At 49.9% G+C, this 18431-nt stretch overlaps 1 protein-coding gene across 1 annotated transcript in view; it reads right to left on the minus strand.

The window, feature by feature from the left end:
• phf19 (PHD finger protein 19) overlaps positions 1-17596 on the minus strand; it is a 69551-nt gene extending 51955 nt beyond the window's left edge. Inside the window, exons 1-4 of the mRNA XM_072488551.1 lie at positions 17417-17596; positions 11897-12100; positions 10970-11051; positions 7851-7946 (exon numbers count right to left, since the gene is read on the minus strand). Coding sequence (XP_072344652.1) covers positions 7851-7946; positions 10970-11051; positions 11897-12085 — 367 coding nt within the window. The 5' untranslated portion in view covers positions 12086-12100; positions 17417-17596. The remainder of the gene's footprint in view (positions 1-7850; positions 7947-10969; positions 11052-11896; positions 12101-17416) is intronic.
• Positions 17597-18431: the final 835 nt, after the last annotated feature.

Below are 18431 nucleotides of genomic sequence, written 5' to 3' on the forward strand. Positions count from 1 at the left end.
CCAAACAGGGGTCTATCTAGAACCTTACAGATGCCAATGAAAAAACTACTGCTTATGATGTTACCAAAAAAAATTATAGTCCATTCTGCTATTTCGGGTCCCCGCCGGCAACGTCCGCAAACCTCTCCCCCCAACAACGTCTCCAAGGCCACACAGTGTCATTTCCTGCACTGAGGAAGTCCAGAGATTGGGACGCCAAATGGCATCTCGATCTTTCGGACCCCACCCCCCGACACAGCCCCCACCTGTTGGGAGGGGTCCTCGAACCCCCTGCATCCCACCACATACCGACAGGGAACCCCCGGGAACCGATCCCCGGTGCAGGAAAGAATACCAGCTTGGCTGGCACCATGTCACTCCCAGCCTGGCGCCCTGCCAGGGTGCCCAGATGGCACTGCCAGACAGTGCCAAGGTGCCTGGGTGGCACCAGCAGTGCCAGGGTGCCTGACTGGAGGCTGACCACACAGGGGCCAGTGGCCTCTGATCGCCTGGGAGACCGGTCCCCCCATTCCCCGTTTGTGTGGACCAGTATAGTCGGCGCGTGGCTGGGACCTCATCAGCGAGGTAGCCATTCAGTCCAGCACAGTTAAGTGGGTTTTTCAACTGGGCGGACACAGATCGCGCGACTCCCAATTCCTGCGGGATTCAGCTGGTAAATCGCGCCCAATGTCATTTCAAGAGTGCAGTTTACAAGAGTAGATCATGAAATACCAAGTGTTAGATTCCGATTTATTAATCAACACGTGCTTCCTCGACTTCCGGTTGCGGCAATGCGGAGCTAAGTCGCACATTCGGCGGCTCCCTCAAAAAACAGACTTTTGTGCCCTTTTCAAGGCCCCCAAAGGCATTTTTTCGACGTTTCCCGATGTGGGAAGGAGAGTACAATCGTTCCCCGACAGTATATGGCTTTTACCAGGAGCGGGGCGACTAAAAAAGTGGTGGTGGACCCGAAGAAGGTGCAAGGGGAGAAGAACAAAATAGCGGCGGGCGGGGATCAGGCAGCGTGGATGCAGTGGGCGCAGGAGCAACAGGAGGTTATCCAGCGCTGCTTCAGTGAGATTAATGCAGGCATGCTTGAGCCGATGAAGGCTTCTATCGATAAGCTGCTGGAGACACAGACGGCCCAGGGGGTGGCGATCCGCGAGGCCCGACAAAAGATCTCCGACAACGAGGACGAGATCTTAGGCCTGGCGGTAAAGGTGGAGGCGCACGAGGCACTCCACAAGAAATGGCAGGAGCGGTTCGAGGAGATGGAGAATCGGTCGAGGTGGAAGAACTTGCGGATTCTGGGCCTCCCGGAGGGGCTGGAGGGGCCGGACGTGGGGGCCTATGTGGTCACCATGTTGAACTCGCTGATGGGAGCGGGGTCCTTCCAGGGGCTCCTGGAGCTGGAAGGGGCCCATAGAGTGCTGGCGAGGAGGCCCAAGGCTAACGAGCCTCCGTGGGCGGTGCTGGTGCGGTTTCATCGGTTCGCTGATCGGGAGTGTGTGCTCATGTGGGCCAAGAAGGAGAGGAGCAGCAGGTGGGAGAACGCAGAGGTTTGAATATACCAGGACTGGAGTGCGGAGGTGGCGAAGAGGAGGGCCGGGTACAATCGAGCGAAGGCGGTGCTGCACAGGAAGGGGGTGAAGTTTGGCATGTTGCAGCCGGCGTGACTGTGGGTCACCTACAAGGACCGGCACCATTATTTTGAGTCTCCGGATGAGGCGTGAGCCTTTGTTCAGGCCAAGAAGTTGGACACAGATTGAGGGTCGGGATGGGCGTTTGGGGATTGCGGTTGATATGTTACTTTTTGAGGGGGGGTCCTTTGCTCTTGTTTTTTTTCTTTCTGGTTTGGTGAGGGTGGTTAGGGCGGGTTGGACACTGATTTGGTTGGATTGGGCGGGGGGGGCTCTTGGAGGGGGGTAAGCAAATGGAACAGGGGTGGATGGCCGGCAGTGTGATGGGGCCCCGCGGGGGAGGGGGAGGCCAGAGTCAGGGGTGAGGGGACTGGGCCTGTAAAAGGAGCTGCGTCAGAGGTGGCGGGGCCGGGTAGGTGGTAAGCGCGGGCTTTTGACTGCGCTGAAGACTGGAGGGGGCAGAGCCGGGGAGGGGAAGCGAGGGTTGTTTCCCGCGCTTGGGATGGAAGGGGGAGGTGGAGAGCCTGCGGATGGGGAATGGAAGAGGAGGGTGTGTCACACAATGGGAGGAGTCGAAGGAGAGGCGGGAGTGGCCGGGGTCAGCAGGAGTCAGCTGACTTGCGGAAGTGCAATGGGGGGAGTAAAACAGCTAGGAGGGGTCCTAGCCCGCGGGGGGGGGGGAGGGTGTCGAGTTGCTGCTGATATGGTCAAGGGGGAGCTGGAGCGAGTGGGGGGGTCGAGACGGGGGTCTGCCGCCGTGCGGAACGGGCCGGGCGTAGGGTGCGGGCGCGTGGCTGGCCGAGGAGGGGTTATGGCTTGTCGGCGGGGATGGGGGGCGGGTAGCCCTCGATCCGGCTGATAACCTGGAATATAAGGGAATTGAACGGGCCGGTCAAGCGGGCCCGCGTGTTCGCGCACCTGAAGGGCTGAAGGCGGATGTGGTCATGCTCCAGGAGACACACCTGAAGGTGGCAGACCAGGTAAGACTGAGGAAAGGGTGGGTAGGTCAGGTGTTTCATTCGGGGCTGGATGCCAAGAATCGAGGGGTGGCGATCTTGGTGGGAAAGAAGGTGTCGTTCGAGGCGTCGCGCATTGTGGCAGACAATGGCGATAGGTACGTAATGGTAAGTGGTAAGTTGCAGGGAGAGAGGGTGGTGCTAGTCACTATGTACGCCCCGAACTGGGATGATGCGGGTTTTATGCGACGCATGTTGGGTCGGATCCCAGACTTGGAAGTGGGGGGCCTGGTGATGGGGGGAGACTTTAACACGGTGTTGGATCCGGCACTGGATCGCTCCAGGTCTAGGACGGGAAGGAAGCCGGCGGCGGCTAAGTTGCTGAGGGGGTTTATGGACCAGATGGGAGGGGTGGACCCTTGGAGATTTTCAAGGCCGGGGGCTAGGGAATTTTCATTCTTCTCACATGTCCATGAGGCTTATTCCCGGATCGACTTTTTTATTTTGTGCAGGGCGCTGATAGCGAGAGTAGAGGATACCGAGTATTCGGCGATAGCCATTTCGGATCACGCCCCGCATTGGGTGGACTTAGAGCTGGGGGAGGAGAGGGACCAGCGCCCGTTGTGGCGCTTGGAGGTGGGGCTGTTGGCAGACGAGGAGGTGAGTGAGCGGGTCCGAGGAAGCATAGAGAGGTACCTGGAGGCCAACGATAATGGGGAGGTCAGAGTGGGGATGGTATGGGAGGCGCTGAAGGCGGTGGTTAGGGGACAGCTGATCTCCATTAGGGCCCACAAGGAGTAGAGGGAGCAGAGGGAGAGGGAGAGTCTGGTGGGGGAGATGGTGAGGGTAGACAGGAGGTATGCGGAGGTGCCTGAGGAAGGACTGTTGGGGAAGAGGTGCAGCCTCCAGGCTGAATTCGACCTGGTGACCACCAGGAAGGCGGAGGTGCAATGGAGGAAGGCCCAGGGGGCGATTTATGAGTATGCGGAAAAGGCAAGCCGGATGCTGGCGCATCAGCTTCGGAAGCGGGACGCAGCTAAGGAGATCGGGGGAGTTAAGGACAGAGGAGGGGGCGTGGTGCGGAGTGGGGTTGGCATCAATGGGGTCTTCAGGGACTTTTATGAGGAATTGTATTGGTCCGAGCCCCCACTGGAGGAGGGAGGGATGGGCCGCTTTCTGGACCAATTGAGGTTTCCGAAGGTGGAAGAGGGACTGGTGGCGGGATTGGGGGCCCCGATTGGGCAGGAGGAGCTGACCAAAGGGATAGGGAGCATGCAGGCGGGGAAGGCACCGGGGCCGGATGGTTCCCCGGTCGAATTCTATCAAAAATATATGAACCTGTTGGGCCTGTTGCTAGTTAGGACCTTCAATGAGGCAAGGGAGGGGGGGGGGGGGGCTTTGCCCCCGATGATGTCCCGGGCACTGATCTCCTTGATCCTGAAGCGGGACAAGGATCCCCTGCAGTGTGGGTCTTACAGGCCGATTTTGTTGCTAAACGTAGATGCCAAGGTGCTGGCGAAGGTCTTAGCCACGAGGATTGAGGATTGTGTGCCGCAGGTCATCCACGAAGACCAGACGGGGTTCGTGAAGGGAAGGCAGTTGAACGCGAATGTGCGGAAGCTTCTGATGCCGGCGAGGGAGGGGGAGGTGGAGATAGTGGTGGCGATGGACGCTGAGAAAGCCTTCGATAGGGTAGAGTGGGGGTACCTGTGGGAGGTGCTGAAGAGGTTTGGGTTGATGAGGGGTTTGTCAGGTGGGTTAGGTTGTTGTATGAGGTCCCGATGGCGAGTGTGGCCACGAACAGGAGGAGGTCTGAGTACTTTCGGTTGCACCGAGGGACGAGGCAGGGGTGTCCCCTGTCCCCCCTGCTCTTCGCACTGGCGATTGAACCCCTGGCTGTGGCACTGAGGGAGTCGAGGAACTGGAGGGGGTTGGTGCGGGGTGGGGAGGAGCATAGGGTGTCGCTCTATGCGGACGACTTGCTGCTATATGTGGCGGACCCGGTGGGGGGAATGCCGGAGGTAATGAGGTTCCTCAGGGAATTTGGGGATTTCTCGGGGTACAAGCTCAACATGGGGAAGAGCGAGTTGTTCGTGGTTCACCCAGGGGACCAGGAGAGGGGGACTGGCGAGCTCCCACTAAAAAGGGCGGAGGGGAGCTTCAGGTATTTGGGGGTCCAGGTGGCCAGGAGCTGGGGGGCCCTGCATACGCTTAATTTCACAAGGCTGGTGGACCAAATGGAGGAGGAGTTCAAGAGGTGGGACGCGTTGCCGCTGTCCTTGGCGGGTAGGGTGCAGTCAGTCAAAATGACGGTGCTCCCAACGTTTTTGTTCCTGTTCCAGTGCCTCCCCGTGTTTATCCCGAAGGCCTTTTTTAGGCGGGTCAACAGGAGCATAATGGGGTTTGTGTGGGCGCGAGGGACTCCGAGGGTGAGAAGGGTGTTCCTGGAGCGGAGTAGAGATATGGGGGGGGGGCTGGCGCTGCCCAACCTCTGTGGGTACTACTGGGTCGCCAATGCGACGATGGTGCGCAAGTGGGTGATGGAGGGGGAGGGGGCTGCATGGAAGAGGCTGGAGATGACGTCTTGTGTGGGTACGAGTCTGGGGGCGCTGGCAACAGCGCCGCTACCGCTCCCTCCAAGGAGGTATACCACGAGCACGGTAGTGGCGGCTGCCCTCAAAATCTGGGGGCAGTGGAGGCGGCACAGGGGGGAAGTTGAGGCCTCGGTGTGGACCCCAATACGGGGGAACCACCGGTTCGTCCCAGGGAGAACAGATGGAGGGTTTTAAGGGTGGCACAGGGCAGGGCTACGAAGGTTGGGAGACCTGTTTGTGGACGGGAAGCTCGCGAGCCTGGGTGAGCTGGAGGACAAGTGTGGGCTCCCCCCGGGGAACACCTTCAGGTACTTACAGGTAAGGGCGTTTGCCAGGCGGCAGATGGTGGAATTCCCACGGCTGCTGCCACACACAGTACAGGACAGGGTGCTCTTGGGGGGGTGGGTGGGAGTGGGGAAGATCTCGGAAACTTACCAGGTGATGCAGGAGGAGGAGGAGGCCTCGGTGGTGGAGGTGAAAGGTAAGTGGCAGGAGGAGTTGGGAGAGGAGATCGAGGAAGGGACGTGGGCAGATGCCCTAGGGAGGGTGAACTCTTCCTCTTCATGCGCGAGGCTCAGCCTCATACAGTTTAAGGTGCTGCACACATGACCGGGACAAGGATGAGCCGGTTCTTTGGGGGCGAGGACAGGTGTGTTAGGTGCTTGGGGAACCCAGCGAATCACACCCATATGTTCTGGGCATGCCCAGCGCTGGAGGAATTTTGGAGGGGTGTAGCGAGGACGGTGTCGAGGGTGGTAGGTTCCAGGGTCAAGCCGGGCTGGGGGCTCGCAATATTTGGGGTGGCAGAGGAGCCGGGAGTGCAGGAGGCGAAAGAGGCCGGTATTCTGGCCTTTGCGTCCCTGGTAGCCCGGCGGAGGATTCTTCTTCAGTGGAAGGATGCGGGGCCCCCAAGCGTGGAATCCTCAATCAATGATATGGCGGGGTTTATTAAGTTGGAGAGGGTGAAATCCACCTTGAGAGGGTCGGTACAAGCGTTCTTTAGGCGGTGGCAACCGTTCTTAGACTTCCTGGCAGAACGGTAGACATTGGTCAATGGCAGCAGCAACTCGGGGGTGGGTGGGGGGGAGGTTTACTTTATTTTTGTTTTTGTTCAATTACACTGGTGGGTCTGAGGGGTTGTATATATTTGCTGTTTGCTTTGTGTTAAGTCGGGGTGTTAATTTATTATTTATGTACAGGGAGAGGGGGGTATGGAGGGTTGCTTTTTTGGACTGTGTTTTGTACTTAACCCTGTTGGGTTCCTTTTTCATTTTGTTACTGATATTCTGTGAAAACCTTAATAAAAATTATTTTTTTCAAAAAACATGTGCTTTCTCTGAGCCTGTTTCTCAGATCAGTACCTTAAAGCCAGTAAAAAAAGCAGATGCTCAAAATTAGAAGCAAAAACAAAAATGCTGTAAATACTCAGCAGGTCAGGCAGCATTTGTGGAGAGAATCGGAATTAGCATTTCAGGTCACAATGACCTTTCATCAAATTGTTTCAGATCGGAAACATTGGCTGAGATTTTGCGGCACCCCACCCCTCCCCGTTATGGGTTTTCCTGTGGCGGAAGCAACGGGCCACTGGTCCCTGGTGGGATCTTCCGGTCCTGGTGAAGTCTGCAGCGTTTTGCATGGTTCACTGGCCCCAGGGGCGGGGGAACCCCATGGGGGGGGGGGGGGGGGGGGGGGTGGACTTTGGCTGTACCAGAGGATCCTGTCAGCAAGAAAGGCCGGATAATCCCGTCCCTTAACGCTATTACTCTCCACAGATGCTGCTCTGAAGCCCTTGCTCTTGTCGCTCACGGAGATTCACAGAAAATGACATTGGTTGGCACTCTCCCGATTGCCTTCTCTCTCTATCACTGGGGAAACCCCCTCTGACAATGCTCGAGAGAAATTCTGGATGATATCAGAAACTCATTCGGTGGAGAGCAGGTTGCCATTGTCACATTGCCTCCAATCACCTTTCAGCCCTATCAGTAGTTGGCCTTGAGCATTCTCTTTTAAAAAAAATATATTTTATTGAAAAATGTTTCCAAACAACAATTTTTCCCTCTTACAAAGCAAACGAAACAATAACAAAACAGAAATTTTTAACAATACACAGGTAACAAAACCCCATTGTCTATTGACCTAAACTAAACTAACCCCCCCCCCCCTCCCCCTGGGTTGCTGCTGCTGGTCATCTGTCTTCCCTCTAACGCTCCCCTAGGTAGTCGAGAAATGGCTGCCACCGCCTGGTGAACCCTTGAGCCGATCCTCTCAGGACAAACTTTATCTGCTCCAGTTTAATGAACCCCGCCATATGATTTACCCAGGCCTCCAGTCCGGGGGGTTTCGCCTCCTTCCACATGAGTAGGATCCTGCGCCGGGCTACTAGGGACGCAAAGGCCACGACATCGGCCTCTTTCGCCTCCTGCATTCCCGGCTCTCCGCAACTCCAAATAGAGCTAACCCCCAGCCTGGTTTGACCCGGGCCTTCACCACCTGCGAAATCACTCCCGTCACTCCCTTCCAATACCCTTCCAGTGCCGGGCACGCCCAAAACATATGTGCGTGGTTTGCCGGGCTCCCGCCACACCTCCCACATTTGTCCTCCACTCCAAAGAACCTGCTCAATCTTGCCCCCGTTATGGCCTTGAGCATTCTCAAAGGGGATTATTAAGAGTGCCTCTTACCTAGCCCGCATTTGCCACAAATCAAAATTTCATTAGGTGCTGTAGATGTTTTCTCCGAGCAGATGTTACATCTCGGCTCTTCTCCAGGAACACCAGCTGCTCGGGGGGAAAAAAATGATCTTTTAATGCAGAAATGTTGGACAAAGAAACACGTATTAGAGAAAATGTAAAGACATATGAGAATTAAGTAATATTTATATATTGGAAGGGTTGCAGTTTTTGAATGACCTCAAAGTGGGTGGGTGGGGGGGGGTGGTCAGCTAGGATTTCTGCTCTGATTAAATATTGCAAAATGGAAACGAGTGAATCGGCACACTGGTTTGCATCTCTCTCTCTCTCTCTCTCTCTCTCGAGGTTTATCTCTATTAAAGTCAACCATCAATAAAAAATCAAGAGAGATGTAAGAACGGGCTGCTGTCTCATTAAGCACTTGTTTTACACCATTGCACCAAGTCAACATCTACCCCATTGACTGCTGTTAGATAGCATCTGTGTGTGGGAATTTCAGGCTAGGAGCTGGATTGTCTCAACAATGACGCTTCCCCAGATTCGAACAGCCCGTTGACTCTCACTGTTCAAGGTCAAACATAGAGTGGTCACTTGAGGAAATAATGGAGCGTTGCCGCCATCTTTGGAGCAGCATGCCTTGTAAAGGATTACTGCCTTCCAGAAAGGACATAAACAATAAACAAAGAAGTACTGTCAGCAATTGCAGCTTAAATATATCAGAAAAACACTTGGAACTAAATAACAATCCTCATTATCGTTTTGTTTTGGTGATGGGGAACACCTGTTTAAAACATATTCCAGATTCCCCAGGGCGCAATTGGGAAATGCACAGTGCATATGTAGATCAGGTCAGGTTAGAACCATACAACTCTTCACCCCCACAACCCAAAGATGTGCAGGTTAGGTGGAGTGACCACACTAAATTACCCCTTAATTGGAAAAAAAATAATTGGGTACTCTAAATTTATTTTTTAAAATAACTCCATAACTGGAGTTCCTAAATTAAGAGGGGATGGGGAGGGGGAGTTGCAGATAATGCAGTTAGTGAGACAGTTAGCATGTGGATCAGATTAACACCAATAGTTTGGGGTTCGATTCCTGTTCCACCAGCGGTAGACCTGGGGCGTGCCTCCTCACCCTATCCGCAGAAGAAAATCATGGCTCCTGCCTGTGGTTCAACAAATAATCGTCAAGCCTTCAGGAAGAGAAGTCGAGAGGAAGTTAAGGAGGGGAAAAAAGACAAGGGTCTCCACTCTCGACTCTCATCAATGGGCTCTGACTGGAAAATTCACTTGTGCGGATGTATGGGTGAGTAAAGAGCAGCGTACAGGCAGCAACCTCCACATTTACACAGGTTAACTACACTCTGGACTTTGTTACGAGGCTATGCCCCACTTTTCTTGAAAATATGATTTTTCAATTTTGCAGATGGGACAGGGACACAGCAAACTGCTTAAAAATGCAAAGCCACTTCCAAATGTGGAGGTGAGAAACCAACAAATCACCTTCAGGAGAATGTGAAGAGGGAGACATTTCTTATAATCCAGGCACCCATCGTAACCTGTAACTAAGGAATTGTAGAATCCTTACAGTGCAGGAGGCCATTCGGCCCATTGGGTCTCCACCGATATCTGAAATAGCAGCCCACTCAGGTCCACTCCCCCGCCCTATCCCCATAACCCCACCTAGCCTGCACATCCCTGGACACTGAGGAGCAATTTTAGAATGGCTGATCCACCTAACCTGCACACTTTGGACCATGGGAGGAAACCGGAGCACCCAGAGGAAACCTACGCAGACACACGGGAGAACGTGCAAACTCCACACAGACAGTCTCCTAATCGAACACGAGCCCCTGGTGCTGTGAAGCAGCAGTGCTAACCACTGTGACAAAAAGCATTAAAAATGCAACGTGCTAGATATTGAAACAATGGCTGCCAGACAGACAGGCCCAAAACCTCTTGGAAATACACAATGGGTGTAGTATTTCAAGGCAATGCTGCCCAACCACTTGAGAGAGATTGACACAGGTGGTGTCTAGAAATTCTTCAGCAGAGGAAACAGGCTGCTATCTCTCTCTTGTAATAAGCATGTCGCCCTGTTTGAGAAGCCAACTCTACTAGAATCCAGCAATGAGCTGAGATTTCTCAATAATTACAACATCTTCTACATCTGACTGCACCCAAGAAACCAGCTAATCCAAATCAGCCGCATTGTTTAAAATCTATGCCTCAAAAGGCACTTAAGCATATACTATTTTACCATTTTTAAAAATTGGACTCTCATTCCCTTTATTTGATACCTGTGTGTATGTGAGAGAGTCCTAATAACTGGAATCATAGAATTTACAGTGCAGAAGGCCAGTCGGCCCATTGAGTCTGCACCGGCCCTTGGAAAGAGCACCCTACTTAAGCTTACACCTCCACCCTATCCCCATAACCCCACCTAACCCTTTTGTTCACTAAGGGCAATTTAGCATAGCCAATCCACCTAACCTGCACATCTTTGGACTATGGGAGGAAACCGAAGCACCCGGAGGAAACCCACGCAGACACGGGGAGAAAGTGCAAACTCCACACAGACAGTAGCTCAAATCAGAAATCGAACCTGGGACCCTGGAGCTGTGAAGCAACTGTGCTAACCACTGTGCTATCGTGCTGCCCTGCTTTTTAATAAATTTTCTCTGGTCTTGTGATTAATAAATTTGCTTTTTATTTGGTTCCTTATTGCTCACAGCTTCAATAGTTAAATACATTCTGATTTGGAAAAAGGTATATTCTTGTGAAAAAGAAACTTAAACTTTTACTTTGACCAGTTGTCACACCTGTTAATGAGAGCTTATACTTGGGGGAATGGCCTCTGGCATCAGCGATACTGTGCCTTAAGGTGGGGTGGGATGGGGGCAGATGTAAAATAAAATACGATTCAGGTCTTCTTTACTTTCCTCATCAATTTTTAAATAAAAGTGCTGATATTGTACAAACTTCATTGAGAGAGAGTCTATTATTGTAGAAAGTCAGCATATTGACCTTTTAAACAGTGGAATGATTCTGTAATGTGGTGGCCTTCAACTCAATAGCTGTCCATATAGTGCTGAATATTGCACTCACCATGTTGTATATCTTTCCAAAGAATCCAAAATTCAGAATTATCTTCAAAGACTAAAAGACAATTACGTTTATGCTTGTTTACCTGCAAAGTTTCAGCAAAATCAATTCATTAATTCAGTTCCAAATGCATGATTAATATTTCAGAATTAATTAATAAAACAGATAATTATCTCATTCTAATCATAATACATTATAATAAAAATAAATATTATTTTTCTCTTTAAGACTACTGGACCTGGTGTACATCAGTAAATCAGTGAAAAATACACTTACAGCAAAGATTAGAAGAAACAATTTTTACTCAATCAACATTAAATGTTTGTAAGGTACTTTGAAAAAATAGTAGTACTCAAAATACAGTTAGGAAGCCATGGTGAGGGAGTCAATTTACAGCAGTGATGAACTCTTTAGATTGGTTTTCTCTCAATACTGGGGGTTTATTTTTCTTTGTGTAACATTAATCAGGGACCAAGAGCTACAAAGTGAGTTTGAAAATCAGGAAATTTGGGTTTGAACCTCAAGCTCAACTGCAATTCACACTTGGGCTTCTCCCGGGGTTGTCCGGTGGTGAATTTGGTTGGGGATAGTCATATTCCTTCCTGCACTGGCCAAATGCCCACGTTTATCTGTTGGCGGATTAGCTAAGGAGTACAGAGATTCACACAATCTGGGTCCTCATGCCCACACAACCGGAGAGGGCAGTAGGGGACAAAAAAAAAGACAAATAAATAGCAATACATTCATTTAAATCTGTGTGGAAACATAGAAAATAGGAGCAGGAGGAGACCATTTGGCCTTTAAAGCCTGCTCAGCTATTCGTTACGATCATGGCTGCTCATCCAACTCAATAGCCTGATAGAACTAAGTGTACAGGCATTTTACTGAACACAACATTTTTAAAACTGTTTTGGTAAGGAATATCCATGCCTTCTTGATTTTTCCCAGGTAGAGCAACCCATCTGTCCATCTGGATAAGACATACTGCTCTTCACTAAATACACAAAGTTGATCCAAATGCGCTGTTCCATTCTGCAGAGACTTATTAGAAATCTTCTGGATGCATTTGGAGGTGACACCAACATCTCGCCGTTGTGGTTCCAATGCGCCTTTCTCCATCAGCTCCTCCTACTGCTGTAACACCAAAATGAGGGGGAAAAATCACATATTAAGAACAGGAGATTAGCCAAGTGATAATTTCTACTACGCTCAAACGCACTGAACTATTGCCCATCATCTGTGGAGACCCGAGGTCACTTCCAAAAATGTAATTCTAAAGTTACTGTTACTACAAATAGAATTCACAGCATAGTTTATTAGTACTACATAGAAACAACAACACAGAAAACAGGCTAGTCAGCCCAATTTGTTTGGGCTCCACATAAGGCTCCTCATGCTCCACATATCCCCTACCTCAATTTGTTTCTTACCTTTCAATGAATGAGTGGCCCCCTTATGCCTCTCTACCTCGCTATCTTCTTTCGAGGCACAACTTAAAACCTACCTCCTCTGACCAAGCTTCTACTCATCTGCCCTAATGTCTCTTAATGTGGCTCATTTATCATAGTTTGTTTTACAATGCATCTGTGAAGTTCTCTGGGGCATTTTATTACGTTAAAGATCTGACATAAAGACAAGCTATTATTGTTGAAGTCAATAATGTTGGTTAAGCATGATCTTGATTTTAGACATGCGCGCATTTTTAAATTATGTCCTCTGTCTCCAGATGTTGTTGTCTGATATCTTAGCAAAGAGTCTGGTATCTTCCCTGCCACTGATGGTAAACTAACTAACTCCTCGGTCCCAGGAGCTTGATTTTAAAGGGCTCGAAATTTATTTTCAAAGCCCTCCTTGGCCTCACCTCCTCCCCATCTCTGGAACCACCTCCAGTTCTACAACCCTTCACGGTCCCTGTATCCCTCCAATTCTGACTTTGTGCCCATCCCCGATTTCGGCAAGATGCAGGCCATAACGTAAGCTGACACACCAAAGCAACATTGAGGGGTGTCATGTTGACGGAAATGGTATACTTCAGAAGAGACAATTAAGGTTATTTCTGATGGTTTAGTGTGAATCATGGTTTGAAAACGAGCAGCAGGATCTTCTAATATCCTGACAAACATTCAATTCACCCTTTAGTTTAAATGGAGATACTTATATCATAAGTCACCACTCCCTAAAACGTTACATTTGTGAAGTACTTTGAAAAATTTAAATTGTGGCTAGATACTTTTTTTATTTGTTTGATATCTCTGTTACAGTTCCTTTCCTTCCAAAATCGTAACTTTAAATGTATCCATGCAAGAGGCTGAACAATAATAAAACAAGTAAATTCTTGATTATTTTCAAAATCATTGACTAAAAGGACATTAAAAAGTGAGTCAAAAACAAGATAATGCAAAAACTGTACTGATGTATTTACATCTTAAATAAAACATTCAATATATGAATATTATTTGCTTATTGAAACACACAAATATTTAAATTACCCCCAAGGTGCAGGCAATTTACCTGCTCAATTAAATCTGGAAAATAAATATCACCTGTGGGAACATCAGTCCCAGTAAATTATGTTGCCCCAATTAAATTACAGCAGGTAGAGAGGAATGGTGTAATTTGAATACAATTTTAATTCAACAGTACACTTCCTTTAATATCCAGTCCATCACCTCCCTGTTACCTGCTCAATTTGTCTGCCTGATTTTGTTCCTATATGATTATTATGCTCACATTTTTAACCTGATTACTTGGTCTATGTATGAATATTTTCGATTTAAGTCACACTGCAATTCAGTCTTCAGGCTGTGTTTCCCAGTGTGCTTCTCGAAACAAATACCATTATTTTTTTTTAAATTTAGAGTACCCAATTAATTTTTTCCAATTAAGGGGCAATTTAGCGTGGCCAATCCACCTAGCCTGCACATCGTTGGGTTGTGGGGGCGAAACCCACGCAAACACGGGGAGAATGTGCAAACTCCACATGGACAGTGACCCAGAGCCGGGATCGAACATGGGACCGCGGTGCCATGGGGCAGCAGTGCTAACCACTGTACCACCATGCTGCCCTAACAAATACCATTATTAATACAACAGCATTCTGCATTATTTTCACTAAATCTTCCTGCTTACTGAGGAGATGCAGAACTAGAATGTCACCCTTATGTACCAGGGATAAGGCTCCTCGGTTTGGATTGTCAGGATAATGCTAACACAACCTCGACTTTGAAATATCCAGGCTTCACGTTTCCATAAGATTGCTGCAGTGGATCCTGACATTCAGTAACCCATTTGTCCTCCGCTTGTGATATTCTGAACCCCGAACACTAACTCTTCATTACATTTACTATCAGAATATATACCCCAATGTGTGCACAATTTAGGGGTTGTTCTGAGCATGTGCTTTTAATCCAAAATTTTAATAATCACAGTAGTCAAAATACAGAAACAATAGTTCCATCAAGAGTTTTTTAAGCATCAATTACACTGAAAGGACTCCTGGATAGTTCTTCAGCTGAGTTACTCTGCATCCACACAAGGTATTTGAAAGTGCCGACTCAAGCAACAGAACTCTTATCAGGTATTGTCATCAGGTTAGTATTGTATCAGGAGGATGTGAAAGCTTTAGAGAGGGTACCGAAAAGATTTAGGGGAACGATTCCAGGGATCAATTACTTCAGTTAGGTAGGTTGGAAAAGCTTGGGTTGTTCTCTTTAGAGAGGGTTGAAAGGAGATTTAATAATAATAATCTTTATTGTCACAAGTAGGCTTACATTAACACTGCAATTAAGTTACTGTGAAAAGCCCCTAGTCGCCACTTACATCGCCTGTTCAGATACACAGAGGGAGAATTCAGAATATCCAAATTACCTAACAGCACGGGCGGGATTCTCTGACTCCCCGCCGGGTCGGAGAATCGCCGGGGAGCGGCGTGAATCCCACCCCGCCGCTCCACGCCGAATTCTCCGGGGCGGGGATCACGCCGCGTCTGTCGGGGGACGTTGGTAGTGGTCCCCCGGCAATTCTCCGGGCCCCGATGGGCCGAGCGGCCACCCGTTTCCGGCCAGACCCGCTGGCGTGAAATGGACATAGTCCATCCTGCCGGGACCTGGCTTGGAGGGCGGTTAACCGGGACCTGGCTTGGAGGGCGGTTAACGGAGTCCTTGGGGGGGCGCGGGAGGATCTGGGCCACGGTGGCCTGGCCCGTGATCGGGGCCCACCGATCTGCGGGCGGGCCTGTGCCGTGGGGGCACTCTTTCCCTCCGCGCCAGCCTCTGTAAGGCTGTGCCATGGTCGGCGCAGAGAAGCACCTTGCGCCAGCGATTCTGCACATGCGGCAGAACATGCTGGCAGTTCTGTGCATGTGCCAACTCGCGCCGCCCCATGGTGGTCTTTCGCTGCTGGTTGGCGTGGCGCCAACCCCGCCAGGACCGGCCTAGCCCCCGGAAGTGCGGAGGATTCCGCAACATCCGGGCGGCCCGACCCGGAGTGATTCACGCCGCTCTTAACGCCGGCGTCGGGCCATCTGGCCAGTTGCGCGAGAATCCCACCTCATGTCTTTCGGGACTTGTGGGAGGAAACCGGAGCACCCAGAGGAAATCCACGGAGACACTGGGAGAATGTGCAGACTCCGCACAGAAAGTGACCCAAGCCAGGAATCGAACCTGGGACCCTGGAGCTGTAAAGCAACAGTGCTAACCATGTGCCGCTGTGCCGCCCAAATGGAGGTGTTTAAAATCATGAGGGGTCGGGACAGAGTAGCTGGGGGGGGGGGGGGGGGAAACTGTTTACATTAGCAGAAGTGTTGAGAACCAGAGGGCACAAATTTAAGGTGATTGATAAAAGAACCAAAGGCGAAATGTTTTACACAATGACCGTTTAGGATCTGGAATGCACTGTCTGAGAGGACGAAAGAGGCACTGTCAAATGTGGCTTTCGAAAGGGAACTGGATAAGTACCTGAAGAGATTTTAAAAGCTGCGTGGGGGATTGTGGGGGAAGGAATGGGACCAGCTAAATAGCTCTTGCAGACAGCCTGTACTAACTTGACAGGCTGAATGGACTCCTGTGCTGAAACCATGCTATGATTCTATCAGCCCTTTAACCATGTGAGGATTCACTTACATCTCAAAATAACATGAGTTTATAATTTTTCCAAAAAAAGACGTGCATTTTAAATAATAATTCCACACTCTGGCAGAAGATTTTGAATTAAACAAACTGACGGTCTCTTTCATATTCCAGTGCTGAACGTTTGGGCACGGTGTAATTGGCCTGATGAGGTTGGATTCCTTCGATGTGACTGAACTTCTCTGTTGACCACTTAACTTCCTGAAAGTTTCACTTCACCTGGCGGGGCGAGGGTCAGTAAAGCAATAATAAAGCTAGGCTAACCCATCAAGGTGAGTGAGCCTGTCGCGCTGCACAGACTGTGCCGGTCTGCACACACCAAAGGACTTCCTCAGAATGTCAAAGCGCGCCAAAGAAGTCCCGCCCTCCCCCTCCGCGCCCGACTGCCATTGGTCCAAAGTTTGCAGCGGCCGCTTCTGGAGGTTTGGAATGGCCCGTCTCGCAGTCAATCAAACCCTCAGGCCGGCGACTTGGGAGTCTCTGTGCTCCTGACAACTGACAGCAGCGCCGTTACTTTTAATTTCTCTTTTGCAACTTTATTGCACTTACAGCAAAGAAGGGATCCAGTTCGCGCACAACATGCACCGTCCACCACAAACCGAGCATGGCACTGCCTGAGAACATTTAAAAATCACACCCGGCCCTACCTCAGCCCAAACTGGTCAGGCGATTAAAACAGTAAAATACCATTCAATAAAACAAAAACCCCTCATGTAACTGCAGCAAGTAAAATGCAATTTAAGCAGAGAGATTCCAGCACTGGGCGAACTTTATATTAAACATGGCCGCTTGCAAAGGCAATAGTTTTGTGCAATTTTTAAACTATATTTTGCGTTCGGCAGGACACATTTTAAATTGACAAATCAAACTGCCTTATTGAATTCAAAAAATAAAATCCAGCTGCGGATCATCCAGGGGCTCTTGAAACTTAAAAGTTACTGCAGCCGATTGAATATAGATGGTCAGATTTTAATTCGCATGCTGGCATTTTTTTTGGGGGGGGGGGGGGAGACGCTACATTTTTGGGCGATTTTGCATCAACATCTCAAATAATTGCCGGGAAGTAGTTTGTATTAGATGGAGAGTTCAGGATTAACTGCAGCCTTCGGTTTTTGGAGAGTTTCAGCTCATTTGCAATTTTCTGAAGGGACAACTTCAGACTGCACTCATCTGTCACAATCTGCCTTCACTTCGATCCGAACCAATGGTTAATTCAACATCAAACAGCCAAACACTTGGTTGCATTTTTCAAACTCCTTCCCCGCCCTCTCTCTCTCTCCTCTCTCCCTGCTGTAGGACAAACCTGGTCAAACTCCTGCCTTACCCTCTCTCTCTGTCTGTCCTACACACACACGTTTCCACTTCACTGTCGTCTTTCCCTCTGAGAGTCGCGCTTCCCTCTGAACGATAAGGAGTCCCTTTGCAGACCATTCGTGCGCACCACCTCTTGCTGCTTTTTTTTGGGGGGGGGCACTGTCACTATGTACAGTTCCACTCACAGCTCCCTGCCCCAGAAGTCGCCATTTTTTCTCTTTCCCGCGATTTATTTGCGTGTGCTTATGTAATTAACACATCATCATAAGGAAGTTAGCAGCGAATGTGTGCGGGCTCTGGGCACACGCACCACTCCCCTCCTCCCGCCCCTGAGCACCGCCCATTGCAAGTGCAACGCCGCAGAGCAACTTCCCAGCACAGCACCAAGTCAGAGGCACAAACCAGAGAATCCCTACGCTGCAGGAGGAGGCAATTTGGCTAATCGAGTCTGCACCGACCCTCCAAAAGAGCATCCTACACAAGCCCACTCCCCCCATAAGCCCACTTAACCTGCACCTCTTTGGATACCAAGGGGAAATTTAGCAAGGCCAATCCATCTAACATGCCCACCTACGGAATGTGGGAGGAAACCGGAGCACCCGGTGGAAACCCAAACAGACATGGGGAGGAAGTGCACTCCACACAGTTGCCTGAGGCAGGAATGGAACCCAGGTCCCTGGCGCTGTGAGGCAGCAGTACCACCAAGTCACCCAAACAACAGGTACTGACCCAGTTTCTCCCACCCCCTCTCCCGGGGTGACAAAGCCAAAGACTAGATCCCAAATCCCAATTGTATTGAGGTGACATTTTCATATCGTTCCTGATTCAGAAAATAGCAAACTTTCACAAGACGTTTTTTTTAAATTGGATGTGCATATAAAAATTAATTGCAATTCCTGAGGTTCGTGTACACTTTTTGGGAGTTCTTTACCTGTCTTGATGTGTTTTGCATTTTGGGGGGATGCTGGAGACAGGTGGGAGGTATCCCCAATACCTTCACAGTTGACAATGACACTTTTGCACAA

Source organism: Scyliorhinus torazame, chromosome 22, assembly GCF_047496885.1.
Source record: "Scyliorhinus torazame isolate Kashiwa2021f chromosome 22, sScyTor2.1, whole genome shotgun sequence".
NCBI lineage: Eukaryota > Metazoa > Chordata > Chondrichthyes > Carcharhiniformes > Scyliorhinidae > Scyliorhinus > Scyliorhinus torazame.